The sequence below is a fragment of the Catharus ustulatus genome, chromosome 2 (assembly GCF_009819885.2).
Source record: "Catharus ustulatus isolate bCatUst1 chromosome 2, bCatUst1.pri.v2, whole genome shotgun sequence".
Lineage (NCBI taxonomy): Eukaryota > Metazoa > Chordata > Aves > Passeriformes > Turdidae > Catharus > Catharus ustulatus.
Window position 1 is genome coordinate 15,941,918 of NC_046222.1, and position 22,207 is coordinate 15,964,124.

Sequence of the window (22,207 nt, forward strand, 5' to 3'; positions counted from 1 at the left end):
GTTAAAACACTGTATGGATGAGGGAATTACTGTATCAGATCTACAGGGACTGGGGAACAGTTATTTAGTACTTTTACATTTTGGATCCAAGGCCATCCCATTCACTGTACAAGTACAATGTAAGAAACAGCTTTTTGGCATGGAGACCTTTCTGTAAGACAGACCAGAATAAACAGAGAATGGAGAAAATAGAGAAGCTCCTAAGTAGGTCAAACACGTTTGCTTTTGTTTGTTTTACTTTTAGTTTTATCTTAATCAGTTTGGAAAGGCTGTATTAAGCGGAAAGAGAAAACTACATGGGAAAGAGAGGGAAAAGAGATGGCAGATTAGTGGGAAACGTGTCAACATAGAAAGGAAAAAATGGTCAGAGTAGAAAAAGCTGCAGCAGGCTGATGACATCAGTGTCCCCCACTGTCTGCGATGCAGCTGCTGTGCTGGCATCAGCTGGGCTCTTCCTCCTTGCATTTGCTTTCACAAGCTCCACGTGATTTTGAGAGGTGAAGGAACAATAGATCAAGTGGTTATGTATCTTTGAGAATTACTTAATAGTCTTATTGTTAAGGACTGGCTTTAAACAGAGCTGCATTGTGTCTGTATTTTTTCTTTTTCTTTGTTATAGCTGTTGACTTTTAAAGTTTGACTGTTGTAGCTTAGGTGTTGTGAGGAGGAAAGAAGGGAAATAATGCAAATAGCAGGACACTTGGAGTTAGCAGTTGTTTGATCCAAGTCTGGTCAAAATCAGCATACTGGATTAGTGCTGTAGAGGGACTTAAGTTTTCATTATTAAGTTTAAAGATTTAGAAGTATGCTGGTCACCAAACAAAACCCACCAACTTCCTTACACCCCTTTAAAGACATGGGGGGAGGTGGATAATGAGGACATATAGTTGTCAAATCAGGATTCTTTCTCTGAATCAAGTTCTCCTTTTAAGTGCACTTCTGGTCTTATCATTTTGCAGAATATAAATAGTTTGTTCTGAGATGTTGCACTTCAACAAAATTTTATAATCTAGACGAAGTGCAATTTTCAAGTGCTGTTTTCTTTATTTTTCCTGTGATTATTCCTGAGTGGTGGTTGATAATATAGTATTTGACTTAGATAATTCTCTTAGCTCATTAGGAAAGCCTACTTTGCTAGCTTTTGTATCCTTTAGTTTTTGTTTGTAAAATGTATTTTGCCTCAACTGTCCTTATGCGGTATGCGTATGTATGAGGAATGCTGAAGCATATCAAGATTTAACAGCAGAGCAATATTCTGCATTTTACAAACTACTTTGTAGTAGCTCTTGCTGCAACTTGCTTGAAATATTTCATGTGAGAAGTTATTTTTAGAATATATTAATACATTAAAGGGGTTGATTTGCTTAAAAACATTACAGCATTGAAAAATAATTTGCTATTTTGGTTTTGCTGATTTGACAAATGACTCATGTAAAACAGTCAAAAATATTTCTCCATCTAGATAAGACAGTGTTTTTATGAAACAGTCTAGTGTGGGTGTAAGTACTGAGGTTAACAGCAAATTAGAAGCAGAAGACTGCTTTCTGTTTAGAAAGATTCTTGGGGTGTATTTAAATAATCTCATGTTCTGTCACCTTGTTTGAGGCTACTTTAATAAGGATAAGAAACTCTTTCTGTTCAGGTAAAACAAAATTTGCCTTAGAAGCTGAGAGATTTTCCCTGTAACATAATCCATTTCAATAGTCTTTTATGATATCTGTTTGGTTTCTTGGTATTTTTGTAATTCAGTAGTAGAGAGTATACCAACTGTTACTGAATGTGGGTACCCTCATGTGGGGGGTTTGAGTATGGCATTCACACACCTCTGGCCCTTGAACAGCTCTATAAAGCAAAACAACAAAAGAGGAGTCACCTCTTCAATTTAAAACGGGAGTTTTTTTATATCAGGCAACAAAAATGCAAGGGCTTTCATGAAATAAAGTTGAGTATTAGTGCTCTAGTATGTCTTAAACTGCCTTTTAGACTTGCACTACTGGAAAAAATGTACTTAAATAAGATACAGAGTATTTGGAAACTCCTCAAAATACTTACAGAGCATGTATTTCTGTTCAGTATGTCTGGACCAAACAGCTCTTCCGAGTGGTCCATAGAGGGTCGGCGACTGGTGCCACTGATGCCGCGACTGGTTCCACAAACAGCTTTTACTGTTACTGCCAATGCTGTTGCCAACGCAGCCGTTCAGCACAATGCTTCTCTCCCAGTTCCTGCAGAGACTGGAAACAAAGAAGGTGAGGGGAAGATGGGATTCTGCTGCACTCTACAGGAATGTAAAAACAGCGTCACAGTAAAAATTGGTGTCTTAGATTTTAAGTGTTAAATATGAAAGAAAATTTTTTGAGGCCAGGTTGGACGGGGCTTGGAGCAACCCAGTCTAGTGGAAGGTGTCCCTGATGATGGCAGGGGGTTAGAACTGGGTGAGCTTTAAAGTTTCTTCCAACCCAAACCGTTCTATGAACCTATGAAAAAAAATCCAAGTCTTTCTTATCAAACATGATTCATAGAAATATAAAAAACACCCCTTTTTGAAAGATACCTTTGTGGTATCTGCAGCATTAATCTGACTGCTTTGTGGTATTGGTATTCTAGCAACTGAAATATGAAAACAGCCCAGTTTGTCAGGAAATGACATTCGCTGATTAACTTCTTCAGCTCTATCAACTTTAAAAACTTGAACTAATGGCTAGATTTTGTAAGTGATGAAAGCTGTTTCAGAATGTTTTATTTTAAGAATGCAGGTAGGTTTTGGTGAAAGTCAAGAAAATACTGCTTTGGGTTTTTTCCTTCAGATTAAATGTATTATGGTAACAAATAAAATGGTTGCTTTCTGCTTTCCCTAAGCTTTTTAAATAATGGTAGTATCCCTTCCAGCTAGCTTGGCTCAGCAGGCTTGAGTTAGGCTTCATACAACTGGAGAATGTGTAACGCTTCTTGAAGCAAACGGTTTTACCCTGTTTTTGTGAGAAATATTGTATCATTGTGATGTTACTTAAAAGAAGTGGTTTAAAAAAGCTGATTAGCGCAATCAGTTCTTCACTACTGAAAGAATATTTTGTTTTTTTCAACTGATGTACTGTTGAGGCAATAATACTTTTCTATCAGTTACTAGTCTAGAGGTGATCACTGACAGAAAAGCACAAAGATTGACACATTGAATTAATGCTAAAATTCAAAATAAAAAAATTATAAAGTAAAACAAATTAATACAAAAATACTCACATTGACAGCACAGGTTTTTGGGCATGGGAGGATGGGAATTCAGATTTTTGTGTTGTCTTTGAACACCATTAATTCCATGGCCATGTTTAACTCAAACTGAGGAGTATTCCACAGTAGCAGAAATGCAGAGGCAAATACACAGATAATGACCCAGTAAGTCTTTGGCTTCCATTTCAGTTGTAAAAATAGTGATAGAATAATGGGATTCTGCACTTCAGTTATACGGAAGGTGTCTTTTCTCCTCTTCAGTGGTGGTTTGCTATTCCTACACAAGTACCACTTCAACCCCAACATCTACCCCTGTTCCAAGTGGCAGTGTAGCAACAGTGAAGTCCCCCAGACCTGCCAGTCCAGCCTCCAATGTAGTCGTCTTGCCAAGTGGAAGTACTGTTTACGTCAAAAGTAAGTGATACTAGCAACCGATTAACAAAAGGGAAAGGAAGGGAGAAGGTGGCTGAAGCATAGACCAAGTTAAACACTCCAGCGTTGGGCAAGTAATTTAAGGCCTTTGTGCCTTGGTTTAGTTTAGAGAATGAATTCATTGCTTCCCTTTTCCAGATAAACAGTGTTCAGGATAAATCCACTCGCTGCAAAATGCTGCAAGGAGCACTACAAGGACAACAAATGAAAAATATTTTTTAAATTAAATATAGAAATTTCTGATCCATCTTGTTAAGAACTAATGCATAATCACTTACTTGAATTAGAAAAGGTCCCTCTTTTCCACTTTCACAGTTGACATGAATTTTTTTTTTTTTGGATGCAGTTTGGCAAGGGTATGTGCTTACATACTATGTCTGGCCATATTGTGATTTACCTGGAAGTCAGTCTTAGTGGGGCTTGTGTTCCTTGGCAGCTGCAAAAGCTTTATATGAATTCCTACCAGAGACCCATCTTCATGCATTTAAATCTGGAAATCGAGGACACAGACTCTAGAAACAGTCTTTTTTCTTTAGAGTGTGTATGTGTCCCCATCTTTGTTTGGCTGATAAGTCAACTAGTTCTAAAAGGAGATTATATTCTCATGTATATGCTCTCATCATGGCTAGTTTTATTTTACTATTAAAAAGTTTCTTTCAGTTTTCACTTGATTCTATCAAAACTAGTAAAGATTAATAGTGGAGTAGATAAATGCTTGCTCTGTATACCTTTAATATTTTAAAAATATTTAATTATTAAAAGTTATTATCTTTATGGTATATGTATGCATCTATTCTAGCTAATCAGAAATGCCACATAGTACATAAATATGATGTTACTTGCACAAAAACATTGTTAATGGCTCTGTCAACCCATGAAACCCATCACATTAAGGTTTTTCATTTTCTGATCTATGCACTAATCATTTGGCTTTAGTTTGAAGATACAGGGGAAAAATGTTCCTAATATCTTGAAATTTTTATGTAGACTTTATTGAATTATTACATGGTGATGAGTACTAAATAAGTCTAGACACATGATACAGGGATGGTAATTTTTATTGTCTGTCCCTAGATTTAATTTTTTCCCTACTTCATGTGCTTCATTTTGTTGTTACTGTTTTTCTTGACTTTTTTTTTTTGTTTAAAGGAATTGTGTGTCTTTCAGAGTGTTTTACATCAGTCACATTGATTTTAATAAAACTGCTCAGGAATAGATTTGGGAGATCTGAGTTACAGTCAGGACTTCGCCACTGGTCTGTGGTGTAACCTCTTCCAGTCTGATTGAGCCATTAACCTTTCCATGACTCTACTTCCTTCCTTAATAAGTGTGAGTTACAGTCAAAGCTGTATTACATTTTAAATAAATGTCTGTGGAAAGCTTTGTACAGCAATCTCTAACATGAAATGATAGGAATAATATTCTTGCAAAACCCCAGCAGTGAAAACAGGAGGTGACATGAGCTGTACTTAACATAAAATAATGCTCTGCTAGTTTAATGTTACTTTCTTATGGCTTGGTTGATTGGTTGATGGGCTTTTTTGTGGATGAGGACCATAAAGTTTTCTCTATTTCTTGGTGCCCCACCAAAATAACAACTGTGTCCTCACATGTTAGCTGCATGTGGATTTTGGATTTAAATGGATTCTGAGATTTTTAAATTACTGCACATGTTTAATATTATTAATAATAATATTTAATTATGATTAAATATGATTATTTAATATGATGAACTATGATTAATCATAGTTACAAGTTTCTGTAGTGCACCCACAGTCATACTGAGAAACCTGTCCATAATAAACCTGAAAGTTATGTAATCAAACCTCTGCTTTGTAGAGTGAGGTCACCATGAGGCTTATTCAGGGGCATAAAGTAAATTAGTGATTAGAGCTTTGAAATCTGGTTTTGTAGATCCACACTTCACTTGTACTGCCACAACCAACTAAAGCTATGTTTTTTGAAGTTTGCTTCTCTTCCCTGGTTCAGTTTCCTGTCTTTGTAGATACAACTGTCAGCCTTTGGACATGTACCTGCAAATGAGCTGCTACTCCTGCTGAGAGAGAATACCATCTTTCTGAAATTGCCTGTTGTAGTGCTGAGCAGTTTCTTGTCCATGTTAGTTCTTGCATCTTCACTCTTTGAATGCCAGATTATTCAGTAATTTTAATTGGAGATTGACCATAATTTGATCTTGACCCTAATTAGAGATTGACTACCAACAAGTTTGCTTTGATTACCAGCAAGATTGCTTTTTTCTGTGATGGTGTTCTTTGTCTTGAAGCTCCACGCATGTGGAACAAGATTTTCAGTCATCTTTTGCATAGGCAGGATTGTATCTGTTCAGCTTCTCTCTGATTGTTTTTTCTTTTTAAATGGTTTGACACAGGTTAACATGGTAAGCATAAATAACAGGATTGCAGATTGTCAGGGTTGGAGGAGACCTGCAAGATCATCTAATCCAACCATCAACCCAGCACCATCATAATCACCCCTAAACTACATCCCCAAGTGTCTCATTCAGATACCTCCTCAGCACCTCCAGACTGTTGTCTCCCTAAGCAGCTTATTCCAATGCCTGACTACTCTTTTTCCTAATATCTAAGCTGGACTTCCCCTGGCACAATTTGACACTATTTCCTCTTGTCCTGGCACTTGTTACCTGGGAGAAGAGCCCAACCCCCATCTGGCTATACCTTCCTCTCAGGGAGTTGTTGAGAGCAAGAACATCCCCCCATAACCTTCTTTTCTCCAGTCTGTGTCCCTCCAGCTTCCTGAGCTGTTCCTAGTGCTCCAGACCCTTCCCCAGCTCTGTTCCCTGCTCTAGATGCACTCCCCAGCACCTCAGTGTCTCTCCGGAGGTGCCCAGAAGTGACCTGAGGACTGGAGGTGCTTCAGCAGTGCCCAGCACAGGCAGTGGTCACTGCTGTGGTCCTGCTGCCACACCAGTGCTGGTCCGGGCCAGGTGCCATTGTCCTTGCCCATCTGGCCACACCTGGCTCATACCCAACAACTGTTGGCCAACATCCCCAAGACCCTTCCTGCTGGGCCACCCTTAAGCCACTCTGCCCCAGTCTGTAGCTCTGCATGGGGTGGTTGTGATCCAAGGGCAGGACCTGGCACTTGGCCTTGTTGAACCTCACATGGATCCAGCTTGTTCAGATCCTTCTGCAGAGCCTTCCTGCCTGCTACTGAGTAGCTATAAGAGGTGTGCAAGGTGATTAACCCATGTCTTTCTGTAATCTAGACCTGTGTCTTTCTGTAATTTAGCAATCTGTTGCCTACTTTGGCAAGTTTCATTTGGATTTAAGATCCATTAATCATGCTGTTATCCTTTGCTGAGCTGAATATTGCAGCAGATTTTTTTTTTATGCGTGCAGTATATGATTGTGAGGAAGAAAGAACTCTTTTTGAGCCTGGACTTCTTTAATTTTTCATGATTGTGTGTTAGGTGCCATTTTATATCTGTTGCACAAAATGCACCAAAGAAGGCAAAAAACTGATGAAGTGAGGATTGACCTTCACAGTTAAACTATGTAATAAAAAAAAAATTCTATCTCAAGATGCTATATTAAGGTGAAAGGCAGGAGAGTTCTGTAAGGATAAACATGAAAAGTAGGTGCAATGGCTGAAGTCTAAGGAAACTGTAGGAGGATAAACTTTGATAGTCCAGTTGCTGTAAACAAAACCACCACCAAAAAAACCCAAAGTAGTGTAAAGTTTTAGACTGAAATGTGTGTAGCATCATCCCAATCCCCTCGTGTGTGTAGTCTCACTAGTCAAAGTTCTGTAGACAGAGTGAAAACCCTGTACTGGTTCTTAGGTTCTTTTACTCTCTCAAACTGAATGAAGTAACCCAGTAACTGAGTAGCTTGACGTTTGTGTGATTTGTCTCTGATTCATTGTACTGTGAGGGTGGCCCACATCAAGGACTAAGAGCATCTGAGGTGTGATACCGCTGGGTTGTGACCGTAAGATGTGATCTATTCTTTATTTTTATCTTACTTGAAAGAGGGTGTAAGACTTTAAAAGGATGTAGTGTTTCAGAAGGCACTGGGATCTGCAGCCAGGGGAAACAATTTAGAAAAAGTATTTATTTTCCAGGTGTCAGCTGCTCAGATGATGATGAAAAGCCCCGCAAAAGACGGCGAACGAATTCTTCTAGTTCTTCCCCTGTTCTCCTGAAAGAAGTCCCAAAGGCAGTGACTCCCATCACTAAAACTATCACAGTGCCTGTAAGTGGGAGCCCCAAAATGAGTAATATAATGCAGAGCATTGCCAACTCCTTACCACCACACATGTCGCCTGTGAAAATAACCTTCACTAAGCCCTCAACACAGACAACAAACACCACAACACAGAAGGTATGTGGGGGAAGCTGCCAAATGTTACTTTATTCTGGTTTTATCAATGAATAAGATGTGATGTTTGACTCTTCCTTTCTATGATCTGACTAGCTGTTTTTTTAAGGATTGCACTTGGGATAAGGTAATCCCTCTTTAAAACGAACAAAGGGAAAACCAAACTCTTGTATGAATTTAGTTCACCTGTGTGTGAAAGGACCTGGATTGACAGCCGTGGAGACTGAAGCCCTCTTTTTATCCACAGAACAGGTACAGCACAGGCAGCGGGAGTGCAAGCTTCCCCCAGACTGCCCCACCAATGTGCCTCAACCCTGACCTGAAGGGACCACTTCTAGGGATGAGAGGGGATTCAGTCTCCATGCTCATTCAATTCTTGGCCTGTCTGGTGAGACTGCCAACAAGGTTACGAGTTAGTACCATTTGTGGTGTTGGGTTTTGTGATATGGACACTAGTCCACTGAGAACTGGATCACATAGGCCACTGAACAGCCTTCAGATGGTAACAGCTGTTGGTCAAAGGTAATCTTTCTTATTTCTATTTTCCTTATGTATAATTATTCTTTGCAGTAGTAGAATCCCAGGAGAGTTGGCATGGGCTTTCCCTTGCCAAGCCTTTTACCTAGAGACCAGATTTTTTGGGGTCTATAATGCTTATTCTTGGAGCTGGTCAAAGACCGGGGGGCTTTGTTTTCCTTTCAGTATTAGTGTGCCATTTCTCATTCTACATTAACAGTGTTACAGTGGTCAAAATCAGTTGCATTATTTCAACTGAGTGTGTCTAGCTTTCACCACAATGCAGTGTGCAGCAAAAGTTTTCCTTGTTTGAATTTTGTACTGGACTTAGATTTTTAAGTGCCTAATCTATGGCATGACTGTAGTGCCATTCTTTAGGAGGCATTTCAGTTGTGTCATTTTTTCTTTCTTAAGATTTAAAAAAAAAGATGAATGGTTCAGATGAATGTACCAAGCTCATTCTTGGTACAGTTATTAATTACAGCAAACTTAGGAGAGGTAGAGTCTCTGTGGAATTAATTTTGCCTCAATACCAATAGACTTATGGTAGGCTGGCCACTAACAAGCATTTTTTTCCAGCTGTGAGAGTTTGACTGTTGAGCTCAAATCTTTGCATGGGATTTATCCTATTAGTCATCTTAATTGCATTATGACTCTTTTCTGATTAGCAGAGTTCCTGTGTCTTAAATTTTGGAAACTTTAAAACCAAGTAAGATTAACTGGAGTAACATGGAATAAAGATCTTGCTTTCTGATCTCTTCCCATTCCAGGGAAGATGCTTTCATATGATTCACTGTTCATTAGCAGTGTCCTTAATCAAATTTCATCTCTGAATACATGAGTGTATAAGAGAAATCCATGAGTGAGCATAAACCATCAAATTAAATTCAATGCAGCAAGTCCACAGCTACTACAGGGCTTAATCTATCCATCCTGTTGCACATTAGGGTTTTAATTTGTGCAGGAAGAGTTTCTTGCCTTAAACATATGTAGGGTTGTATTAAGTATGGATGTTACATATCATGGAAGTTAAAGATGGAGTGTACCAAGTCTCCATGAGAGTGCACTGTTGATAAGACCTTTCCTGCAGTTATGCCTCTCCAGTTGTTCTGACGTGGAAATTTTAGCGTTTGCTTTGCATTCTGTTATTTGACTGACTTACTAATCTGCAATAACAGGAAAGTCAGTGCTTGTTTTGTTAGGCAGCCAGAGTAGTATTTATTTGAACTTGTCACAGTGCCCTCTTTTGTTGGATTCAGATATGCCAAAATATCTAACTGGTTGATTTTGGTGGGAGAAATCCCCTTCAGTAGTTTTAAATTAAAAGTCAGTCTTGTTCATTCATATCCAACAGCACATTTCCAATTTGAGTATAGCAGTCAGATATGAATGAAGTTCTTAGATATGAATGAAATTCTTTATTTCTGCATGCCAGCTCTTTGAATTGTTTTGACATTTTAGTAGGTTGGAGGAAGACTTGTCATAACAGCTAATAATGTCACAGCTCCAGGTTCTGGATTCTCTTGTAATGAAGTCACCTGTGTAGGGCATGGAAGGAGTCTAGCTAGTGAAGCTTCTGGCAGTTACAGTTACCTTATTTTTGCAGGGACTAAGTTTTGACATCTCTCAAAATTGAGCTGACAGGACTAAATTCAGTACATGTTGCGAATTGGATTTATCTGTAACAATTAAAAAACCAACAACAACAAAATTACTACCTTGATTTATGTGTGTATGTGTTTAAACTCAGACAGTTTCTCTGCTGTAGAACATGGGATGCAGTTTTTGCATGATGAGATTATTTGGATCATTTCAACATACAAATGACAAAATAGTATTTCAGAAATACAATGGTTGTGATTTGAACCTTAATACTTAAATTTTTACCTGAATTTTATGTTTTCTGGATATATTTCCTACATGAACATTACTGAACTTTGCTCTGCTCTATTAATTTTGAAAGGTGATATAGAATAGACAGACACAAACCTGCTTAGTCACAGTATAGCAGTCACTGTTGAACTGTGATGATTTACAGGCTTTATTCCTTCCTTGATTTAAAAAAAGTATTTTTAAGTGATAATCTTGGATTTAAGGAAATGCAGTGGTCTACAGGAGTTGCAATTATGCCCAGATTCATTCTACATGTCTGTACTTAGTTGTGATGCTGAACTTGCCCTGTTATAGTACAGCTCATATTCACACCAACCTGTAATCTGCCTTTTTAAACTGCCAAGTTGTCCTTTGACTGTGTTCCTAAATTAGTTACCCTGGGTGGAATGGAGCTGACCCTAAACTTCAGGCAGTTGGAAGAATTCCTAGTGTTAACTGACAGTTTAAGAAACAGGATAAAACTCCATAGAATCCTTTCACTTCCAATTCTCACACTAGAAGATGTGTCATGTTCAGCTCATCTGCATGTTTGTAGACTAAGTGCAATTTGAGAAAGGTGTTTTGATTAAATCAAGATTAGGCAGAATGCAAAAACAAGACTGATGCAGAGAAAATGTTCTTGCTGGAGAATGCAGTCAAGTAGAAAAGCAGCAGAATGTGTCCTTCAGACACTGGTTAGTTGTGGTCAACCTGCTATATTGTGGGGTAGTAAAGTTTTGATTTTCCTCAGATCAAGATATTAAAGGTTTATGTGAGCAGCAGAGACCATCAAACTAAGAACTGAGGCTAAAGGAGAGGCAGAACCAGCCATGGTGGTGAAATTTACTGCTTTTATTCCATCCATGTGGCTATTTTCCTTTTTTTTTTTCATTTTCTTTAAGCAAATTATAAACTCATAATTTCTTGCTGCTTGATTTGTTGCTTAAGTCTATTTCTGGTGCTATGATCATATTATTTCTTTATCAGGCAAGGTTTCAGTAGTGCTTGGCTAGCAGTGTAAGACTGTGTGAGCTGACACAGGTTTTCTTTGCCTCTTTTGTACCTTATTTTTCTATCAACTTTTGTTACATTGAATCATTAATGTTTAACTTTTCAATGTTTTAATAAACGATTTTTTTGTTGTGACAACAGCATTATTAAAATCTCAATACTCTTGCATGATAAACTGAAAATGTTGTATTTTTGTACTTCTTTTTCTATGTTAATTATGTAAGTATAAGAAGGGACATATAAACTGAATGAATTTCTTTACATAAACAGTCCCTATATTCAATACTTAATAAATGTTTAGTTTTCTAGGTCAGTTGCATAAGGACAGACTTCTTCCAATGCTGTCATGAATTCTGTGTTTTTTCTATGTCAGATCAGATTCATAGAGTCATAGTTGTAACTTGCGCTGGGGTGGTGTTTATTCTCTTCAGACAAATTGGTTTTCAGACAAAACAGCAAGAATTTCTTGTTACTGAGAGCACTAAATAAAGCAGAAATTGCTTCAAACCTAAACCATTTTCCTTTCACTGATGAAATATTGTTTACAGCCTTGTAGATCAAAAGCATTTCCCTTTACTGGCTCAGCAAGTGCTTGTTAATTGTTAAAGAAAAAGGAATCACCTATTTTCTCGCTTTGCTGTTTCTTGATATTTTTGCAAGGTTTGGACAAATAGCATTTAAAACTTGCTGGAAATCCATTCAGTTTCTCTTAAAATGGGTTTCAAGTTTCTTGGCCCAGTTTAATGAAGTTGAGTTCATTCCTGTCTGTTTGCCTTCAGACATGAGATAATTCTACTTTAATTGTTTTCCTACTAGTAATTATTTTCCTTAAAAATCCTAATTTTAAGGAAATGCTAATCACCACTTCAAAATAGTAACTTTTTCTTGTGAGCAAATGTGATTGACAGTCCTAAAAGCTGTTAATAAACATGTATCCCTAAAACTAAATACACAGACAGACATGTTACTGAAATTCTATGCTTCTAAATAGATGCAAGGAACAAATGAATTTCTTCTTGTTTTTTTTTTTTTCTTTTTTTAGGTCATAATAGTAACCACCTCTCCAAGCTCAACTTTTGTACCCAACATCCTTTCCAAGTCCCACAACTATGCAGCAGTTACAAAACTTGTCCCGACATCTGTCATTGCTTCAACTACTCAAAAGCAGCCCGTGGTTATCACTGCTTCCCAGTCCTCTGTGGGCAGCAGCAGCAGCTGCTCCACTCCCTCCTGCACTGCAAATACCATTGCTGTGACTGCTGTAGTGTCATCCACACCGTCAGTGGTTATGTCAACAGTAGCACAAGGTATGGCATTCTCTTATCAAGGCTCTTTCATTGAGGAACTGGACTTTGCATTGAGAATAGCACTGGGGAGATGCACGTTTTGTTTGCATATGAATAAAGCACAGGATGTGAAAGAAATCTGGTGATGAAATTAATCCAAGGGACTCCATAGAAGTTCTTGTTGAACTGTTTTCCTCTGTACTTCAACAGTGAATGTCCTCTTTTTAAAGAGGATGTGGTGGGTTGGTGTCACCTAGCTGTAAAACAATATAACCTCAAAATGACTGGCTTTAAGAACTTTGTCTGGTGCATGGAAAAATGTTTGTTTTCAATATTTGAAGATGATTGCATCTCTAAAAGGCAGTTTACAAAAACATGCAAACTTCACATCAAGTAAATACAACTTACTAACATGCCCAGATGACAATTCTGAAAAGTAGAGAAGCGTTTACCTTTTTATCGGTGTATTTTATTGACATGTCAGTTTTAAAAGTCCTTTGTAATTAAGACCTGAGTGGCCCTGATTGAAATTTCTAGGTTTCTGATTTCAAATTCCAACTGTGTATGCTAGCCTGACTGTTTCAGCTTCACAGCCACCAGCTGGCATTTACAAGGGAAGCTATGAATGAATGAATGGGCCCTAGTGAGCAGCACTTGAAAGAAAAACTGCCCAACAATGACAAGTGTCACATCACAATTTTTCCTGATCTGTATTTTCCATTCTTGTTCCATTCCACAAAACATTGGGTAGCCATATCAAGGCTGAGGACGTGTTTTCCTTCCCTATTGCTTGTATTAATATAATCAGATATTAATCTGTGGAGCAGAAGGGTTCACAGCAGGCTTTCATATAGTTTGAACTGTTGATTTTTAAATGGGTTTGATCATGGAGACTTTTATTCTAAAGTACATTAGGTGGAGTATCTCTCCAATTTTTTTTTTCCAAGACTGTCAGTCTCATTGCAGAAGATGATGGTCAAAAGTTTCGTGGCATGAACTGATAATATCTTCAAATGTAAAGTTAAACTCATGAATGAAAAGAGCTGCCCAAGGAAGTGGTGTAATCATTTTAAATGATACTGTGAGAAAAGGGCTCCTGATGTAGATTGCCAGAATTGTACCTTTCCTATGATTTCTGTCATTATCACCACCATCTGTTTCTGTTTTCCACTGTAACTGGGATTTAGTTAAAAAACCACTTGAAAAGATAAAGACTTTGTTTGTCTGTTTTGGTGCTTATGGATGTGTAGTTTAGAATCACACACAAAGCCAGAAATTGCTGTAAATGTTGTGACAGCTATGTAGGGGAATGACAGAAATAAATAATAAGATTTATTTGGGAACTGTGTCTTTCCATCTTACAGCAAACTTCTTTAATCACTTTTACTTATAAGATCGCCTAACCTAACAGCAGAAAACAGGTGACCCTGTTTAAGTTTTATGACTTGCATTCAATTCCTTGATTTGTTAAAAAATGGTAACCAGCTCTTTTGCTAAAAGATAATCCTTTCCTGTGTTGTTGGGTTTGATATTTGACATCATCCTCTCACCAACTTTTTGTCATTGTGATTTCAGAATCGAATCACAGAATTTTTTGGGTTGAAAGGGACCTTAAAGATCTAGTTCTTGCCCCCCTGCCAGGGGCAGAAACATCTCCCACTAAACTATGGGTTGCTATAAATATTTATAAATATTAATATATATATATATTTAAAGTACTTTCACTATAGGTATTTTGCTGTCTTGAAGCTTAAAGATGAGACCTTGAAAATATTATTGAATTAATTATAATACAGAAGGTGCAGAAGTAGGCTGGGTTTGTGGTCTTTGCAAGCTGCTGTTCTGCTGCCACATTGAAAATCTGTATAAAGTTCTGTTGCCTCCTAACAGCACTTCTGCTACATGGGAGCTTTACTTCCTCTCATATATCAATGCATTTTTCAGTAGTCAAGATAATTGAAATGTAAGATTATTTTAGAAATTATAGTATTTTTCTTTCTCATTGCACTGTTGAATCTTAAACCCTTTACTCTTTCACAGGTGTATCTACATCAGCAGTTAAAGTTGCCTCTACCAGACTACCTTCCCCAAAAGGTTTGGTTGGGAATCCAACTCAGATCTTAGCACAGTTTCCCAAACAGCATCAGCAGTCTCCCAAACAGCAGCTGCACCAAGTCCAACAGGCCCAACAGCAGCAGCAGCAACCACAGCAGCAGCAGCTGGTGCCGTGTTCTGTAGCCCAGCAGCAGCCACAGCAATCTCAGTTGTCAGCTGGCATCAAGCCCACCATTCAGATCAAACAGGAATCAGGTAGTTGGAGTTGATCTTGGGTCACATTGATGAGGTCTGACTGCAACTCAGGAAAGCAGTGCAGAATTCTGTCCCAAAATGTGCAGGGGGGAGTGGTCACAAAGGCATCAATCATTTCTTGAGTACAGGATTTGGCTTTAAACATGAATATAAGTAGATAGTGAAGGATGTTTTAATGTTTTCAGGTAACAGTTATTAAAGAGTTTGGTTCTTTCACTCTTCTTGTTTGGTTCCAGTATTACAGACCATACTTCAGGTATATATGTTTTTATCTGAGAGGTTGAGAGGTCTGTAAATAACTTCAAAAGTAATGTGATTGGCAACCTGAAACACCAGTTTTCTGAAGATCCAAGAGTTGTTCAACTCTATCACCTGGAAAAAGAAGTTACTCTATGTTTTAATTATTTCTGTACTTTTGAGGTACTTGTCAAAACAAATACAGTTAGACTGGATTGTTTTTGTGACATTGATTTCATTCAGCTGACTTTGAGCAAGTCGTGTAATCTTTCTTTCTTGGCTTTTCTCTGCTGTAGCACACAGTTTTTATCTCAGCAAGAAGTAGTAAGAAATAAAGTGTGCCAAGTTATCCAGTTCTCGAAGAAGTGCTATAAAAGTGCAAAGTATTTTTATGTATATTAATTTTAAATCAGTATTTTATTTTATTCCTGTCAGTAAAATTATTATTTTATATCGTACTATTTAGATGAGACAAAATAGACCATGGAATGAAAAAATAAACAGCCCTACTCCTGTCCTGTGAAAAAACTACCTTTAGGATTATAGGATCATTGCTTAAGTGAAACAATAACTACTAATTAAGACATAAAAAAAACTTCCAGCCGCTGAATAGTATCAATATGTGCTTCATTTCCTTGTCTTCTACAAATAATTTAGGCTCATGGTGGTTTTTAGTTAGAAGTTTCTTTGGAAATACCATCTGATACCAATTCTTTCTGGAAGATGTAAATCAGTTTTCATGGAGACTTTACTTTTTATCCAGTTTTGTGTCTGGATGATGCAGATACTTCAATTTCTCTTTCAGTTTGGAGCTTACTTGCTCTGTACTGCTTTTATAGTGAGTGTAGAGAGAAGAAAACATCTCTGGAGGATGTTCCACATCTCAAGTGGACAAAATTTTTCACCTAGGAATACTTGTGTACAAACGTAAGTGCTTCATCTAGATGGGATTCATCCAGGCTGTGTGTTCCATGGCATTTGGCCACCACAGTGCAATGCATTTACTTCATCATGGAACAGGTCATGAGATGCACATCTCCTGGATGTACTTTTGAACAGGTGTTGTGAATCCACTGGTTTACAACTGAGAAGTGAATCTCACTGAGGTACCATTCCCCAGCACAAAACTGAGAGAGGGGGAGCAGAATCCTGGAGGTACTAAAGTGCCCTCATCCTTCATTCTTACTGATTCTACTCATAGCCTAAGCCAAATTTCTTTGTGGCTTTAAGATAACCTGTAAATCAAGGGGAAAGAGAGCAGTTTACTTAAAATAACCTTCCCTAGCCAGTGTCATGGTTGCTTCCTTACAGTCCCTAACACTCCTTTTGCAGATATGTTTTAAATTTATTCAGGATGGTGAAGTTTATCTAAGCTTATGACACATTAGGATTTACAGACTGAATTGATGAAGAATTACTTTGCTTCTAGATGGTTCATTGTATATGAACCAGTTCAGTCTTGGTTGTAACCTGTTGGCTCCTGGGAAAGTTCTTGTTTTTTGTATCATGGACCAGGAAAATTAAAAAATGGCATCAACAAATCACTAATGGAATGGACAGTAGAAGTAGATAGGAACTGAAACAGGCACATGAAAAGCAAAGATGACTTTCTTGGTATTTGCAAAACAAACAAAAAACCTCAACCAAAACTAAGCAAAAAAAAAAAACCCTCAAAAATTAAGTAATTTTTTTCATGATCAAGAATACATGAGCTCAGAATTAAAGCCTTGTGGGGCTATTGCCCGCTAGGCCTTGGTCTGAAAAAGCATTTCAGAAAGTAACTTATCGTGCCTGTATTTTAACAGTGACCTTTCTCCTTTCCTAGGTGTTAAAATAATCACTCAACAGGTGCAGCCCAGTAAAATCCTTCCCAAACCAGTTACAGCGACCTTGCCCAGCAGTAGCAATTCACCCATTATGGTGGTTAGCAGTAATGGGACTATCATGACAACTAAACTGGTCACTACTCCCACTGGTAAGTTATGGCTCTGAGAAGGGAAGGGAGGGTAAACCCAGACATGCAGGTTATCAACCATGGTTTCTTAGGGTTTAAAAAAAGCACTTACCTCTTCTGAACAGTGAGCACAAGGGCACATTCACAATCCTGTTATTTATTCTAGATCAGGATTTTTGCACTGAGTGCTCTTTTATTCCTCTGTTTGAATTGATACACAAAAATACCGTTGTTCCTTCCCCACTGGGTATTTTAAAGGAAGCTTTCTTGCAACCTATACAGATACTTTGCACTTCTGTAGTACCTTATATTACATGATTTATACTTATTTAACTCAAGCAGACAGGTCAGCACCATTCCTGTTTTGCATAGGTGAACTTCAGAAAACATGTGACTTGCTCATAGTCCTGCTGTGAATTTATAAAAAGACTGGTATATTGAAACTTAAGCTCCCAGTGTTTTTCTGGGCATCTGATTGTATTTGTGTTTCTAATAGATAATAAGCAGACTGTTCTGATTGTAAACTTGCATGAGGAAAACTTGAAAGGTAGCTCTGTCCTGGTTTTCAGAAAACTCTTCATTTCCTGATTTTTTTTTTTTATAGCATGGGCTGGGAATATCAGAAATATAAAATCGTTACTGTTGGAATAGCCCTCTAAGATCATCAAGTCTGACCATTAACCTGGCACCACCAAGTTCACCACAAAAAAACCTCATCCCAACTGCCACATCCTCATGGCTTTTGAATGCTTCCAGGGATGTTGATTCCACCACTTTCCTGGGCAGCTTGTTCCAGTGTCTGACCACCCTTCCCATGAGCAATATTTTCATAATATCATACCTGAACCTCCCCTGGTGCAACTTGAGGCCCATCTCCTCATTCCTTAGCATAAATTAATGATTAATACTCTGTTTATAACTTAAAGTACTCCACAGATACATTTTTGAGTGCATTAGAAAAAGCAAGTTTTGCAGTTCATTTAGTTGGTAAAATCTGTATTGTGCTCTCTTGAGTGTGACACACCTTTCTTGATGAAACAAACTGCTTTGCTCTGTGATCTTTAGCAATTAAGGGCACTACCTGCAGCAGTAAAAGCAGAATGGAATTTCAGCGTTTGTGTAACTGTTACTATTTTTGAACAAATTTTTGTAGACTTGGTTCTCTTTCCATTCAGAAAAGGACTAGTTCTAAAAAACCAGCATTTATACTGTGTTGAGAGGTTTCTTTTGTGCTGCTGTATGCTATGTCCATAAAATAGCATCATCATTGTAAATATTTTTTTCTAAGGGTGTTACTTAAACCAGTCGTTGGTAATTTTCTTTTTAAGCAATGTATCATGTAGAAGTGTCATTCCTGAGAGGAAGGGATGAGTTCTGGTCCTTCTGACTTCTGGGCATCTGAGGGAGCAAGAGGCAAACCTACAGGCAGAATCTGCACATCTATTGAAAATTACAGTCTTATGCACAAGGACATGAATTAAAATAAGGCAGTTGTGGAACATTTATTAAAATACTCAGAAGACTGTTGTATCAATTTAAATTTAGTATATACTTCAGTATTGCTCTGTGGATTTAAAAATTGCTGAAGGAATTTTAAACAGTGGTAATAGATTGTAGGCTGGGGTATCTTTGAATAAAAATGACACTTTTTTCCTAAACTAACATATTTTTCCACAGATATTTGTAGGGGATTGTGTTGTAACAGTGAACTTTTTTTTGTCTCTTTAAAACAGGAACTCAAGCAACATATACACGGCCAACAGTGAGCCCCTCTCTGGGAGCTCGGGTGGCTGGAACTCCAGGGGCTGCTACTTATGTGAAAACTACAAGTGGTAGCATCATTACAGTAGTACCAAAATCACTGGCTACTCTAGGAGGGAAGATCATCAGCAGTAATATTGTTTCTGGTAGGCATATGAGTACTTTTGTTACTGTTAAGACTTGTATTTCAAAAGTAACTTGGGCTTGCTTTAGTTCTTCAGGGCTTTTCTGTGGGTTACTTGCTCAAATAGTTGTTAGGACCTTTATTGGAGAATTCAGAAGAAAATAGTTAAGCATGAAGAAGGAGGTAGTAGAAGTTTGAAGGTAAAGTGTTCTTAAGGACTGTGGTAGTTCTTGTGTTTAGGAAGGAAATAGCAAATGGGAGGAAAGAGAAATGTGGGATAGGGACTAGTATGTGGTACAGAGGGCAGAAGGATCAGAAAACACTATTGGCCCAAATTTAAAGCATTTTATAATCTCAATGCTGCCCTTCTGTCATACTGCATGTCCAAAGAAACAATAAAAATGGACTGTGTGTATGTTAAATTCAGCTATGCAATCTCTACCTTATTTTGGTATTTTATCAGTGGCAACCTGTCTTTCCTTCCCATGTTCTTCCTTAAGCTTTCCCTCCCAGCTTTATGCTGCTTATCTTTGTTAGTCTGCTGACTAGCCCTGGTTCTCCCTGCTGCTTATGTACTGGCACAGGTTGCCCAGAGAAGCTGGGGCTGCCCCAACCCTGAAATTATTCAAGGCCACATTGGATGGGGCTTGGAGCAACCTGGTCTAGTGGAAGGTGTCCCTGCCCTTGACAGGGATGGAACTGGATGAGCTTCAAGGTCCCTTCCAACCCAAAACGCTCAGTGGGTCTGTCATCCCTAAATACAGGGTCTCTTTGGGACCAGGACCAAGCACACTAATACCAGTGAAAATTTTCTTAGTATATGTTTAGGACTTTAACTTTGTTCAGCAAAGACATGACATGGCACCAACCAACTCCAGTCACCAAAAGGTGCTGCATAAGCTATCCAGTAAATGCACTCTTGGGCTGTAATCTGCTAGAGGAGTTTCACAGGTTTTGATTTCCACAAAATTCTATTTGCTGATGATACAGCATCTTCTTTGGCAACAAGTAACTTTTTTTAGCCTGTTTTGGGTATGGTGAATTGTTAAGACAAATTCTAGGTCTTGTAGTAAATTGTACACAAGTGGAAGTATTCTCCTGAGCAGCAGCTCATGTGGAGAAACCTGTGAGCGATCCTGACGAGGATAATAATGATTGTCTTGAAAGAACACAAATTTGGAAATCATGCCTGCTTTTCTTCTTTTGTTTGCTTAATTATTTTTGCTAAGGGAGCAGTCTTTAGATGCCTCTGAAATCAGTAGGATTAAATAAATTATAATCTTGTCAGCATATCTTCCCTTTCCCAGAATTAGTAGAATTGCTAATCTGAAATAGGCCATGAAGTATCTACAGGTATGACTAATGGGTAGAAAGTAGTAAAGGAATTCTTGGGTTTGCAGCTCTGTTATGACTGAATGATGCTTTCCTCTGGAGAAAGGGGAAATTGTTGATAAAAAACTGTCTGAGTAGCTACTGCAATGGCAATGTAACAGCACTGATGGCTGATTCCAGTGTATGTACTTTTGTGAACTGTGGAAGGCTGACCAGAATTGCCTGTCACTGCAGGTAACTAATGACCTGATAAAGGGACTGGAACTAATTTAATACTAACGGAAACAACCAAACCAACTCTTAAAAAAAAATAAATAAACAAACCGAAAACCACAACGAAAAAAGAAACCAACCAAAAAGAACCATGAAACAAAAAAAAATCATAACACCCCCCCCCACAAAAAAACAAACAAAAAAACCAACCTAAAACAAAACCACAAAAAAACCCACCACGTTTCTGAACTTAGCTTTTATGGACTTGTTGTGAAACAATAGCATGTTTTTCTTTTTTCCTTCTTTCAATCCACTACTCATCACTTACATTACAACAGAAAGAGCTTGTGTTTCTTTTGACTGGAGATACATCCTTGGTACGTAGATTCTTCTACAGAGTTCATCTGTAGAAGAGTATTTGTCTGTGCAAATAGGACCTTGAGTTGAGTTATTAGTGATGTCCTTATCCCACCCTAACTCCAGCCTTTGAAAAGTCCTACATGTTTGCCTGAGAAAACTGTGCTAGTCTGCTCTGTACCTTGTGAGAAGGGGTTGCCTATCCTAATATAGCATACATGATGTTCCCCTGGGCACACCTGTTTTCACTGTAGGTGAAAGATTTATCGAGTTGGCATGTAATCTTTCCATGCTGAGTTGGGCGATATGAATTCCCATTCCAGATGCTGCTGGTTTCTTGATGTGCTGTCAGGTTTAAATACAATGATTCCCCTATAGCTTACCAACTTCTATGCTGAAAGGAAATATACAAAATGTGATAAATCCTGCATTATTTATTTTCCCACAAAAATTTAGGAACTACAACCAAAATCACTACAATTCCAATGACATCGAAACCCAATGTGATCGTTGTGCAAAAAACTACTGGAAAAGGAACTACAATTCAAGGGCTTCCAGGCAAAAATGTTGTCACAACACTGTTGAATGCTGGGGTAAGTAATTGTTTCAAGTCTCAAATGGAGAGCCTAGTGTCAAGCTGTGTGGTGGCTGCTGCATTCATTCTGCTAAAGGCTCAATTGAAAGCAAACTGTGCATGAGCTCCTTAACAGATCCTGCATGCCTTGATGCCAGGGATGTTTGAAAACTGACTATGGTTTGCAGAATATGATTCCATGCTTAAAGCAAACTGGGGATGTTTTCAAATGTAAAGGAAAATACAAACTTTAGAACTTGGGTTTTTTTTCCCACTGATAATGAATTTGTATTTCTGAAGCAATTAAGTAGATGAAAATTACCAGAATCTTAGCCTGTTTGCTGCAGTGAGAACCAGGGTCCTGTGTTAATAATTTGCACTTCCAACCATTTGTCTTTGGGATATGAAGGGCAGAAATAAACTGTCTTCACAATAGGGGAACCACTTTCAGGTAATGTGGTGTGTAACATTATGACATCCTGTGCCCTGGGTATTGCATAGTGGTGAATTATTTTTTGGATAACCTGAGGTATACCTAAGAATAAAATCAAAGTTCTGGCATCAACTAAGCTTATCTGTAAGTAAAAATTATCAATGTTCCTAGATAAAATTGTGAGATTTAATGCCTTAGTCCTGTAAAAT

General features: G+C 38.0%; 1 protein-coding gene across 8 annotated transcripts in view; it reads left to right on the forward strand.

The window, feature by feature from the left end:
* Positions 1–22,207, forward strand: part of EMSY (EMSY transcriptional repressor, BRCA2 interacting) — a 41,471-nt gene that overhangs the window by 5,543 nt on the left and 13,721 nt on the right. For 4 of the 8 annotated variants that reach the window (XM_033051508.2, XM_033051510.2, XM_033051509.2 and 1 more), the window contains exons 5-12: positions 2,074–2,249; positions 3,487–3,639; positions 7,762–8,021; positions 12,460–12,724; positions 14,744–15,013; positions 17,076–17,225; positions 18,938–19,111; positions 21,448–21,584. In XM_033051508.2, coding sequence (XP_032907399.1) covers positions 2,074–2,249; positions 3,487–3,639; positions 7,762–8,021; positions 12,460–12,724; positions 14,744–15,013; positions 17,076–17,225; positions 18,938–19,111; positions 21,448–21,584 — 1,585 coding nt within the window. The remainder of the gene's footprint in view (positions 1–2,073; positions 2,250–3,486; positions 3,640–7,761; positions 8,022–12,459; positions 12,725–14,743; positions 15,014–17,075; positions 17,226–18,937; positions 19,112–21,447; positions 21,585–22,207) is intronic. The other 4 variants (XM_033051515.2, XM_033051514.2, XM_033051513.2 and 1 more) reach the window with 3 other exon arrangements.